The 12,635-nt window shown below is 48.5% G+C and overlaps 1 protein-coding gene across 10 annotated transcripts in view; it reads left to right on the top strand.

The window, feature by feature from the left end:
• Positions 1-12,635, top strand: part of RFX8 (regulatory factor X8) — a 77,816-nt gene that overhangs the window by 61,481 nt on the left and 3,700 nt on the right. For 8 of the 10 annotated variants that reach the window (XM_063695626.1, XM_063695628.1, XM_055378422.2 and 5 more), the window contains 4 exons: positions 641-797; positions 2,998-3,092; positions 7,648-7,762; positions 10,952-11,268. In XM_063695626.1, coding sequence (XP_063551696.1) covers positions 641-797; positions 2,998-3,092; positions 7,648-7,762; positions 10,952-11,268 — 684 coding nt within the window. The remainder of the gene's footprint in view (positions 1-640; positions 798-2,997; positions 3,093-7,647; positions 7,763-10,951; positions 11,269-12,635) is intronic. The other 2 variants (XM_055378424.2, XM_063695631.1) reach the window with 2 other exon arrangements.

Here is a 12,635-nt window from a genome sequence, read left to right as displayed (position 1 = left end):
CCCTGCTCTGAGCCTTATCTTCCCACTTACTGCCCCTCAGGAAAGTTACTTCACGCCCCAAGAGCCCTCAGTGTCCTCATCTGTAAAAGGGAGGGGTAACTCGTGCCTTCTCCCAGGACTGCTGTGAGGACCACCAGGTGCATCCCAGGCAGTCGGACAGTGTTGGGGACTAGATTGTCCCCATTTGACAGCTGAGGATATCACCTCCCAGAGGCCAAATTCCTCATGGCCAAGGCTCCCACGAGGGAGGGACAGCCAGCTTCCGAATCCCGCAGCCGCTCCCTCAGGATCGGTGCAGCCTCTACCTACACCTTCCTTGCAGAGGCTCAATCCCCAGGATCCCTCGCTAGAGTCATTTGGGCGTGGGGTGATTGTGGTGCAGAGAAGCAGCAGCAGCAGTGCCAGACAGCCCTGAACGCATCTTCCTAGAGATGCGTTCTTTCTTCTTCCAGAAGGGCAGTTCCAGAATGTGTGCAATTTTAACCTTTTCATTCTTGTTTAAGATTCATTTTTAATGGGTAATATCCGCATCAATGTTTCTTTCTCCCCCACAACAAAAATCTTGGCAACTTGGGGGAGAGTTAGGCAAAAATAAAATGACAAGATTGAATTAAGTATTATGCCTCCCTATTATCTTTAGACTATGCGAATGGTATTGAAAAGTAAGAGGCGTGTCAGCGTTTTGAAGTCAGATCTACAGGCCATCATCAATCAAGGCACTTTGGCTACTTCTAAGAAAGCCCTGGCAAGTGACCGGAGTGGCGCAGATGAACTGGAGAACAACCCAGAGATGAAATGTAATCTTCCTTCTGCAGCTTGCTTTATTGGCGTGTTGGGCATAGATTTGGGGCTAGCATGGCCATCGTTAACTCATGAATTTCTTAATGGGGTAGAACTTTATAACTCCGATGTTCTAAGTTGTCTGCTCACACTTCTCTTCCTGTAGTGGGGTGATGAACACCCCAGGGGACGCCCTGTCCCTGTGCTCCCAGGACCTACCCCAGGGCCAGACAGGGCAGCAGTGCTGATACCTGTTAGTTGAGTCAATAAACGATCAGATGAGTGTGCTTGCTGCTTGACAGTATTTATCTCCAGAATATCTCCTGTGGGGGAAAAGTTTAGTTTCTGCATCTGTGTTGTACACACACAGACTCCTGTGTCTCCTCAATCATGCTAAATTGCCTTGAGCTAGATGTCTGCGTCGACACATTCTCCCATCACTCTTGTTACTTGCAATGTGAAGTTTAACAATGGTGCTTTTACCATATTTCATTACTTTCCAAATAAGTGACAGGAAGCAGGTGGATATTCTTGCTATTTGCTATTGATCATTGTCATTGTTTTTCAAGAAAAAAATCCCCCTTCCATAAAGAGCTTGCGTTGCTGGCTGGTGTGTGTTGTTGCGTCCTTGGGGAGCGAACGTAGTGGCAGAAGGAGCTCTCCAGACTCAGGGAGGACCTGGGAGGCAGGAAGCTGCAGGATGGTTACCGATTATGAATTATGGGCATCTCTAGGCCCTCCTATGATGGCTACAGGGAGGGTGCCAGGCTCCCCTGTGTGTGTCCTTTCCAAACACTCGCTGCCACGATGCCCCAGGTAAGTTGAATGGCCTCTCCCTCTATGGGCATGACTCCTTGGTAGTACTCTCAGCTGTGTCTACAGCTGCCCGCTCAGTTCCTATGAACCCCTTCAGGCTATCAACTGTGTCTTATTCACCCTGGGCCACCCAGCATTGCACTGGCCCACAGGAGCACTTCAGTGTTTCGTGACTTGACGGATACAGAATTCAGGAGTACACAAAAGCACCACCTGTAAATTAGCCCATCCTGTTTCTTTCACCCTGAAGTAGGGCTGGCCTTGGTAGGGTTGTGCCAGTTATTAAAATACTAAAATGTATCCCTAGTTGTTGGTAAATGACCTCTGCTCCCCTCTACTGTCCTGTCCCTTGATAGTGTCCCTTGGCTGACCCCAATTCCAGATCCTCCCATAGGGCACTTTTTTTCCCACCAATCCAGCAACTAAAAGGTTAACACCTAATCTGGCAGGCTTCAGAACTATTAATAGGATTACTAATTCTGATTAGTAATTCTGCAGTTCTGACTAGTAGGAACCCAAAAGGTCCCCTTCCCAACACGCTGGCTAACCAAAACCTCCTCTTGCCCCCAGCTGGATCACAGGGAGTCCCAGGAGGGCATGAGACACCCCCCTCCCCCGCCCGGTGCCTTCCAGACTGCCTACTGGTCTGGCCAGGGCTCCTGTGCTCCTACTGGCATCTTCGTGAGTCCCAACAGGAAGATGCAGAGTTCTGCAGGGAGATAGCAGACTGCCAGCCACTGCTGATACCTGCAGGCAAATGATTCCAGTTCCAAGTCCAAGCGCACCTCCACCAAGCCTCAGGGGGGCCACTGCAACCGACTCAGTTTTCCAAACTCTGCTTGGTATGCAGAAGCACTCAAAAAGCTGGGAAGGCCAAAGGCTGTTCTTTCCCTGTCAGTGCTACCTGTGCAGGTGGAGGACCCAGAACCTGACGTCACACCAGGCTCCACCTAACTGAGTGCATAACCGCAGGCAAGGCGCTCACCCTCTCTCAGCAGCTTTGATGTATGTCTGCCATCACTTCAATGACATTAATAAACCAGCCCTTTGATGAAGATGGCAAGGATAGGTGAGGTCATGTCTGTATCGTGCAATGAGCTCATCTGAAGACAAGGTCTGGATAATTGCAAGGCGTAGTTATGGTTTCAAAATATTTCTGTTTCAACAAGTGGCAGAGGTGGCTCACAACAGGTATGTCCATGTAATTCTGAATAGATGACCGCAGAGGTGACAAAGCCAGCCTCAGGACATCCTCTGTGTTCACAATGAGCGTGAGGCCCTGGGGAGTCCCTTCGAGCTATTGTGCAGTGATGTTCCCAGGTTACCCAGTACACAAATACCTAAGAGAAATTCTGCTCTGCTGCATGCAATCTTTTGTTTGTTTATTTTGTGTCTTTGTAGGTTTAAGAAACTTAATTTCTTTGCTGGGAACATCAACAGATCTCAGGGTATTCCTCAGCTGTCTGTCTTCACATCTCCAAGCATTTGTGTTCCAGGTAGGAAGCTGTGACTTAAAAAAAAAAAAAAGTGTGTTGACCATTCTAGATAAATGAGTGCCCATTGCCTAAGGTATGGGAAAGAGGCTTCTTAGGCTCTGGTCGGAAATGTGTCAGAGCTGGCCTGGGTGTGAGGGCAGGGGATGGCCTCGAACGCTGTAGCAGGCGGAGAATGGGGGTCTGGTGGAGCACATCACACAAGTTTGTGTGTGTGTGTGTGTGTGAGTGTGGGTATATGCTTGGGTATGTGGGAGTGTGTGTGGAGGGGCGAGCCTGTAGTGAGCATGTGTGTCAGGGTGTGTGTGAGCATGTGTGTATGTGGGTGTGGTGAGCGTGGTGTACAGGTGAGTGGGTGTGCATGAGCATGTGCAGTATGTGTGTGTGGGTGTTTGAGCATGCATGGATGAGTGTGTGTACAGGTGAGCGTGTGTGACAGTGTGTGTGAGCATGTGTGTAAGTGGGTGTGGGTGACTGCAGGTGTGTATTACAGCAAAGGGAGTGTGGAAAAGGAGGAGGGGTTTTGTCTGTTTCAGGGGGAGAACAGCCCATGTTTTGCAGACATGTTCCAGTAAAATGTCTGGCTTGATTTCAAAAGCCCAAAGATGGTTTCGTTGTCGATATGGGCAGGTTTGATCCTTCCGACCAATGTGGCTCTTGGGAGTTGCTTCAGTGGGATCCTGGGCTTGATTTTCATCATCCTCCATGGGGGCAGTGGAGAGCTGAGAATGCCTTGAGAGAGGCCACGGCCCTTCACTCCATGGGCCCAGGGCAGGTGGGGAGAGCTAGGGGCTGCAGGTTAAAACCTACAGGGGGGCCGGGCGCGGTGGCTCACGCCTGTAATTCCAGCACTTTGGGAGGCCCAGGCGGGAGGATCACATGAGGTCAGGAGTTCAAGACCAGCCTGGCCAACATAGTGAAACCCTGTCTCTCCTAAAAATAGAAAAATTAGCTAGGCATGGTGGCACGCACCTGTAATCCCAGCTACTCGGGAGGTTGAGGCAGGAGAATCGCTTGAACCCAGCAGGCGGAGGTTGCAGTGAGCTGAGAGCCACTGCACTCCAGCCTGGGCAACAAAAGACTCCGTCTGGTCAGTCATGGTGGCTCACGCCTGTAATCCCAGCACTTTGGGTGGCCGAGGCAGGCAGATCACAAGGTCAGGAGATGGAGACCATTCTGGCTAACACGGTGAAACCCCGTCTCTACTAAAAAAAATACAAAAAAATTAGCTGGGCGTGATGTCATGCGCCTGTAGTCCCAGCTACTTGGGAGGCTGAGGCATGAGAATCACTTGAACCTGGGAACTAGAGGTTGCAGTGAGCTGAGATCACACCACTGCACTCCAGCCTGGGCGGCAGAGCAAGACTCTGTCTCAAAAAACAAACAAACAAACAAACAAAAACACCTACAGGGAAATGAGGCAGCCCGGGCCCCACCTCTTGAGACTTTGTGCTTGCCAAGGCTGAAGTGGTTGCGAAGGGCTTTGAAGAGAAGGTGGGACTTAAAACTGGGATATGAAGCATGTGCAGGATTAAAATAAGCTGAGAGAGGGGGATCGGGCATTCAAGAGCAGGAGTGATTTTACCCAGGAAGGAAGGAGCGGTCCACACTGGTGGAGAGAACAAAGACTCTGAGGGCCTGGGGCTGGCAGTGTGGCTCTGGGCTTTCTCTTTAAGCTTCTGGCCGTGTTGCGGCCACTCCCTTGTGCCACCTGCCTGGCCTTGTCTGTATCCCTGAACTCTCAGTTGAGAAGGAAGAGGAGAAATAATCACTGAGACCAAGAAGACTGCAGGGGACTTTGGGATCTTCAACCTCCTAGACATGAACCAGAAAAATCCTCAGGAAGGAGCTGGAAAGCCGGTTCCAACCCTTGGCAGGTGCCTGGTCTCATTTGCTTCTTGAAAATAATTATCCCAGATTCTGTATGGTTTTTATTCCTCCTGTTGATCTTAGGCAAAGCTTATTTTTAACAGCAGTGACCATGTCCAGAGCTGGATGGCTACTGAGACATTTATTCATTTGCTAGCTGAAGGCTTATATTATACATCCTCACAGACAGGCGCTGTCCATTGTCTGTTTGTTAAGTGGAAACTAGAACTCAGCCTCCAGCGTTTTTTGTTTGTTTTTTTTTGTTTTTTTTTTTTTTTGAGACGGAGTCTTGCTGTCGCCCAGGCTGGAGTGCAGTGGCGCGATCTCGGCTCACTGCAGGCTCCGCCCCCGGGGTTCACGCCATTCTCCTGCCTCAGCCTCCCAAGTAGCTGGGACTACAGGTGCCCGCCACCTCGCCCAGCTAATTTTTTGTATTTTTAGTAGAGACGGGGTTTCACCATGTTAGCCAGGATGGTCTCGATCTCCTGATCTCGTGATCCGCCTGCCTCGGCCTCCCAAAGTGCTGGGATTACAGGCGTGAGCCACCGCGCCTGGCCAGCCTCCAGCTTTAATCAGATGAACCCACTGAGATCATCACTACCAACCCTGTCATCCTACATTGTAAACCACAGAGCGCTATGTGTTTCCCAAGTCTCCATCATTGTGCCTTCAGCCCTCACAAAGGAGGCAAATTAGGAAAATGGTGTTTTTGTAGCTGCGTGCCTTTGAAGGTCTTGTTTTTGTAAAATAGCCTGGCTGATCTTTACAAAACCAGATTATTGTCAATCAAGTGCTCAGACTATTAAGATGCACACCCTTGGGCTTGTCAGAGATGCCCCATGGCTTCAGTTAGTATCTGGCAGTCAGCGAGCAGAGGGCAGTTCGGGGCCTGGAGGAGCTTCTATGTTGGGGGACATGAAGTGCCACACTGTGGACGTGACGGGAAGAAAGCTCAATGGTGTTCATGGCTGACTTTCAAACATTTGTGCAGAGAAAGCCCTGGTCACTCAGAGCTGCATCCCTCGATGCTTTTAGGAAGTATCCCTGTGTTTTTTTTTTTTAATTGAGATGGAGTCTTGCTCTGTCACCCAGGCTGGAGTGCAGCGGCGCAATCTCAGCTCACTGCAACCTCTGCCTCCCAGGTTCAAGCGATTCTCCTGCCTCAGCCTCCGGAGTAGCTGGGATTACAGGCGTGTGCCACCCTGCCCAGCTAATTTTTGTATTTTTAGTAAAGACGGGGTTTTGCCATGTTGGCCAGGCTGGTCTCGAACTCCTGACCTCAAATGATCCACCTGCGTGTGCCTCTCAAAGTGCTGGGATTATAGGCGTGAGCCAACGCGCCCAGCAGGATCCCTGTGTTTTTGTACTCTCATTGTCCCTTCAACATAAAACCCTCTGCTGAACACTGATGGGAAGAGCTCCTCCCAAGAGTCCATCTCAGATGGTGAGGAGCACTGAGGAGGAGGATGCTACTGAAAGGACCTCACGTCCCCTGAAGCTCAGGGCCACCTTCTGGTGTGCCAAGGATTCCACTGGGGCAGAAGGGAAAAGAAGCAATGACAAGAAAGGGCATTCTTTGTTTGTAGCCAGGTTCTCTATTTCTTCCTCAAAGACATGTGGTGGAGCTGTGGTGGGTCCACAGGCATGTGACTGAGGATGAGAAGAGGCTTGGAGCATGCATATCAACAGATGCATTTGAAATCCATGACTCATGGCTTACAGATGGCTTCAAGTGTGGCCCAAGGCTGCTCTCTGTCTGGGTAGAGGGAATCTCTTAGTCTGCATGCAGCAGCATCACAGTTTAGTGCCGATGAGGCTGTCAGATGACCTTGGTTCCACTGGGTTTAGGGGCTGGGACTTTGCAGTTTGGAGCTTGGTTACACAGCAAGCATGACGACCAGCTTTTCCAAATAGGCACCACTGCTTTTCATTATTATGGGATTCTGTGCCCCTTTTCCACAATCAGATTTGACATGCAGAAGTGCAGGAATAAAACAGCCCCTGCCCCTCTTGATGGCCATTCCCAAGTGGACTTCAATGAGGCTGTCCCTACGGTGTTTCTGTGTCACACATCACAAGTGACCTCTTTTTTTAAAAACTGTGTGGTGCTGGGCATGGTGGCTTATGCCTCTAATCCCAGTGCCTTTGGGAGGCCGAGACAGGAGGATCACTTGAGCCTAGAAGTTAAGGCCAGCTTGAGCAACATAGTGAGACCCTTATCTCTACCCACCCTACCCCCCAAAATTAAATTAGTCATGTGCAGTGGTGCATGCCTGTAGTCCCAGCTACTCAGGAGGCTGAGATGGGAAGATCGCTTAAGCCCAGGAGTTCAAGGCGGCAGTGGGCCAAGATCGTGCCACTGCACTCCAGCCTGGGGAACAGGAAGACCGTGTCTCAAAAAAAAAATTTTGCTTTTTTTTTATTTTAAGAGAAAAAGTGAGCCAATTTCCTACCTCCCTCCTTCTCTCCACCAACTTTAAAGGGCTCTGCCCTGGAACCATCTCCATGGAAGACAGAGAAAGACCAGACATTGGCCCCGCTGCCTCAGTTCCCGCTCTTGTTATTTCATCTTCCTCTTCTTTGGCAATTTAAAAATGCGTGTGCATGACAAATGTGTGCATTTGAAAACATACTATGCTTCTTGATTTTATCACAAACTGCAGCCTTTTTTCTCACAAAAACTTAACAGCCAAGCAGAAGCAAAGAAGAGTTTATCAAATTGGCCGCCAGCTTCCAGCTGAGATGGAATCTTCTTCTCACTGCTGTAAGCAAAGCCATGACCCTCTGCCACAGAGATAGTTTTGGTAAGTCAGAGAATAAGAAAGTATTTTGTATTCTACCTTTTAAAAATGTCATTATGGCATAAGTATTTTGCGTATTGCTGTGTAGAATCCAGCCGTCTTCTTTTAACCTTTCTATGTAAAATATAACATAGATACAGCAAACCATACAACACGATAGTAATTTTTATTTTTAGTGTCAGTGTGATAGTCTGTCAAACAGATGGACCATGCTTTTCCTTCCTGTTTCATCATTGTTAGACACACTCTCCTTGTTCTTGAATTATGAGCTTTGTGACATTTAGAGAAAAGCACCGAGAGAGACAACTGAGATGGAGAACAAAATGGGTTCTTTGAAGCACTCATACTTAACTCTCAGGAATAATGATTAAGTTGCCATTGTATGCAATGGTAGAGAGAGTGAAGTAATGTTCATTTTGCAAACTTCCTGGTCAAATCACTTCCTCTGTTGGGGAAGGTCACATCTTTGATGCAATTGCCTTATAAAAAGGGTCGTAGGGGTTGGGTGCTGTGGCTCACACCTGTAATCCCAGCACTTTGGGAGGTTGGGGCAGGTGGATCACCTGAAGTCAGGAGTTCAAGACCAGCCTGACCAACATGGTGAAATCCTGTCTCTACTAAAAATACAAAAATTAGCCGGGCGTGGTGGTGGACGCTTGTAATCCCAGCAACTCAGGAGCTTGAGGCAGGAGAATCACTTGAACCCGGGAGGCAGAAGTTTTGGTGAGCTGAGATTGCACCATCGCACTCCAGCCTGGGTGACAAGAACGAAACTCCACTTCAAAAAAAAAAAAAGGATTATAGGAAGGGAAGTTCACCACTCAGCCCACCAGCTTCATGGAATGGATCATTCCTTCAAAAGGTATTTCTTGTTTCCCAGGCACCTTCCTGGGCACTGGGCATACAGCAGTGGAAAGATAAAGTCTCCACTCCTGTGAGTTTGCACAGTAGTTATGGCAAGTGATCCCTGCACAGAGAGCTGCCAGATGCTCTCACAGCAAGAAGGAAGAGAAAGCAAGCCCTATTCTAGACCAGCTTTGCAGACACCCTGGAGCTCCTGAGGGCTGCTGCTATCAGCTGCCATATAGGTGACACTCACTTATAGTGGGACTCTTCCCTTCACTGAAGTCCAAACTGACTCTGCTTTATGCTCCTGCTCTTCCAGAGCAGAGAGACAGCAGAGTTCACATGCATCATGGGAAGAAATCTAGCCCTGAGCCGGGTGTGGTGGCTCACACCTGTAATCCCAGCACTTTGGGAGACTGAGGCACACAGATCTCTTGAGCCTGGGAGTTTAAGGCCAGCCTGGGCAATATGGTGAAACCGTGTCACTACGAAAAAAAAAAAAAATTAGCCAGGTGTGGTGGCCCAGTAGTCCCAGCTACTTGGGAGGCTGAGGTGGGAGGATTGCTTGAGCCAGGGAAGCAGAGGTTGCAGTGAGCTGAGATTGTGCCACTGCACTCCAGCCTGGGCAACAGAGCCAGACTCTGTCTCAAAAAAAGAAAAGAAATCTAGTCTGTAGTTGTTACTTTTCCCAGTCTACCTTCTCTGTACCTCCATATGAAATCAATGTATTCACACCAGTAGTTTGAACAATGGTTTCAGGACTTGGGCTATGATTTTCCAAGGTTAAATAGGAAAGACGATGCTGTCAGTCTCACTTCAGGCAAGGTCATGCCTTCCACGGGGGCAATGATCTCTCACCCAGATCCGTGGAGGAATAGAATACTACTCAGGGAAAAAACTGTGAAGGGCTTTTGAAATGGATGAAAAGATTACTTGAAATGGACAAAAGGCTTTGAAATGGACAAAACGTTGGCACAGCCTTCTGGGTTATCTCTACCTTCCATTGTCTTTGAGTTATTTTTACAGCCCTGTAAGTTGCAGCAAACTGATAATGCAGATGACCCTCATCCACAGAAATACAAGCTAGTTGTGTCAGATGGTTGTGATTGATACTGCCCTGAGGACAGATCCCTTCTGCATCTATTTGTCACTGTCAGCATTCTTTTCTGTCTATAGTATATAGTTAGTACTTTGAATTCTCTTTTGAACCAGTGGCAACATCTTACTGATGTAGCAATAAGATGTAATACATCATTTAATTAATGAGTTAAATAAAACCTTTGATATGTCCTTTTTTCTTTTTTCTTCTTGAGATGGAGTCTCACTCTGTCACCCAGGCTGGAATGCAATGGTGCGATCTTGGCTCACTGCAACCTGCGCCTCCTGGGTTCAAGCGATTCTCCTGCCTCAGTCTCCTGAGTATCTGGGACTACAGGCACGTGCCACCCTGCCCGGCTAATTTTTTGTATTTTTTAGTGAAGACAAGGTTTTGCCTTGTTAGCTGGGATGGTCTCGATCTCCTGACTTCGTGATCTGCCCGCCTCGGCCTCCAAAAGTGCTGGGATTACAGGCGTGAGCCGCTGTGCCCGGCCTGATGTGTCCATTTTATATCTGTATAAGAGTCATGGTTTTACCTTTATTTAAAACTTATCTTTTAACAATTGCAATAGGCCAGATTTCCCCCTCTGTTTCTCAAGCAAACATTAATGATTGTTTTCCTTTCTGGGAGCGCAAAGGCCTTGGGATTTGGAGCATTCAGCTAAGTCACATACCCTCCTGTCTCTCTGATGACAGCACTTGCAGGCCCACCTGAGAAGACGCCTCTCACAGGTGGAATGCCAGCTGGCCTCCTTACCCACTTCCCACATAAAGAGCTGCAGCCACAGGGTCTGCAAGAGGGGCAAGGCGCTACGTTTCAAACACCACAAAACAGCAGCAGGGTTCCCTCTGCACACTGCCCCCATTTCCTCCCACCCCTTCTGGACATTCCTGTGGATCATACATGGGGCACGATGAGGTTGAGGGGTACCCTCTCCAGCTCTGGGAGCAGCACCCAGTTCCCTGTAGGGTTTGCTTTTCTCCCATCTCACACCGGATGGATTTTAAGTTCCTTTTCATGGCTTAGGCTATTTAGCTCTTGGTCCTTTCTGTCCGAAAGCTGCCCTGCCAGGGGTTTTCTATTGATGGATGCTACGTAAGAGGCCCACCCAGGCCTCTTCTGGGTAAGCTATTGGAACGAGGCTCACGTACACAGGTGTTAGCCCCAGAAAAGTTGTTAGTTTCACAATGATTTGTTTATTGTCTGTCGATCAAATGTATTCATTTTTGGTTATTATCTAAATGTAGGCTCCTGGCATCTGTTTCACTTGTTGCTTTTGGAATATATGATTCATATACTTCAGTCATGCCTAGAGGAGGAAGAGGAGGAGGAGGACATGGGGAATGTCAAGGAAATGCTACCAGATGACCCGACTCTCGGCCAGCCAGACCAGGCACTTTTCCACTCTCTGAATTCCTCACTGTCGCAGGCGTGTGCCAGCCCCAGCATGGAGCCACTGGGGGTGATGCCGACACACATGGGCCAGGGCCGATATCCCGTGGGTGTGAGCAACATGGTCCTCAGGATCCTGGGCTTCCTGGTGGACACTGCCACGGGCAATAAGGTAGGGACACCAGGACCCCCTTCCACACAGCTGTTTCAAGGGGAATAAGAGCCACAGGTGATTAGTAAAACCCTCAAGATCACTTTGTCCAAACAATGATAAAGGATTCTACAGTCATCTTTACCCTAGGTGATTTTGCCAGGGGTGAGTTTAATTCACTGTCTGTTGATTACTGGTCAGCTCAGGTTTGTGGGACATTGATAGATGCCTGGCATGATTAGAAGTGTGACCATCTGATGGCCTGGGTATTTCTTGCCTTCCCAGAGTGTGCCTGGCCTGGTTAGACTAACTCAGCAGTAGCACACCACTAACGTCTGAGCGGCATGCACTGAAAATTCCCCTAGTGGTCAAAGACGGAAACGTCGAATAGTCTGAACAGAGGATTTTGAAAAGATTACATTGGGATACCTGTTGAAAGATACAAAAATTAGAGTTACTACTTACCTAACACCTACTATATAGCCCTTATGTATGTTATCTCGAAGCCATGCCATCCTATAGAATATTTGTTCTTGTCATTGTCATTTGATGGATGAAGAAACTGAGGCTCACAGAAGCTGAGTGACTTGCACAAAGTCACACAGCAAGGAAATGCGAGGAAATAGTGGAACAGAGATTGGAGCCCCAGCCTGCCTGATCTCAAGTCCATTCTTCACCTACAACCCTAGACAGGAGGTTGTTTTATGCCCTGAGGAGTGCAGGACACAGGTTGTAGAGGTCGGACATGGACCTCAGTACCATGAAGCAGAGCCGGACTGATGGAGGAACAACTGAAATGCCTCCATTGAGGAGTGGGGAGTGGGTTGGTTAAAAAAAACTGGCAGCAATTGTCTTAGGGCTAATTTCTCTGCACATGTTTGATGTTTAGCCGCTATCCGCCTTCTTCTTTTTGTGCCCACAAGTTCCCCCTCTCGCACAGATGAGTTGTGCTTAGTAGGAAATTGAAGCAGGTGCAATCATTCAACCTGAAGCAGGTTGTGGCAGTGAGTCACAGCCTAAAACTCTTCATGCCTTAGAGTCCGTAGAATAATAGGAACCTTCCAGGGCCCTTTCCTTCTTGAGCAGACTCTCATTCCGAGTTCTCTGATTGCAGAGATCCTGCACACCTGTTACTGAGCAATGCTTGGACAAGACACCTCCCTAGACCAAAAAAACAAAACAAAACAAAACAGAAGCCGGGGAAATGCATCTCTCAGGTTTACCAGTTCTCTGTCTGTATTTGGTCTTTGTTTCTCACTTTGAGATAGTAAGTCACGTATCCAGCTGCATTCAGTGCTCTCTGTGAGGTAGATTCCAACGTTTGTCTGTAAATGAGAAACTCACCTCCTCCACGAGTGTCCATGTGAAAAAAGCAGACATGGTCGATG

This window comes from Gorilla gorilla, chromosome 12 (assembly GCF_029281585.2).
Source record: "Gorilla gorilla gorilla isolate KB3781 chromosome 12, NHGRI_mGorGor1-v2.1_pri, whole genome shotgun sequence".
NCBI classification, from domain to species: Eukaryota; Metazoa; Chordata; class Mammalia; order Primates; family Hominidae; genus Gorilla; species Gorilla gorilla.
Note: the sequence above shows the minus strand (reverse complement) of the source record. Positions and strands in the feature narration are given on the sequence as shown.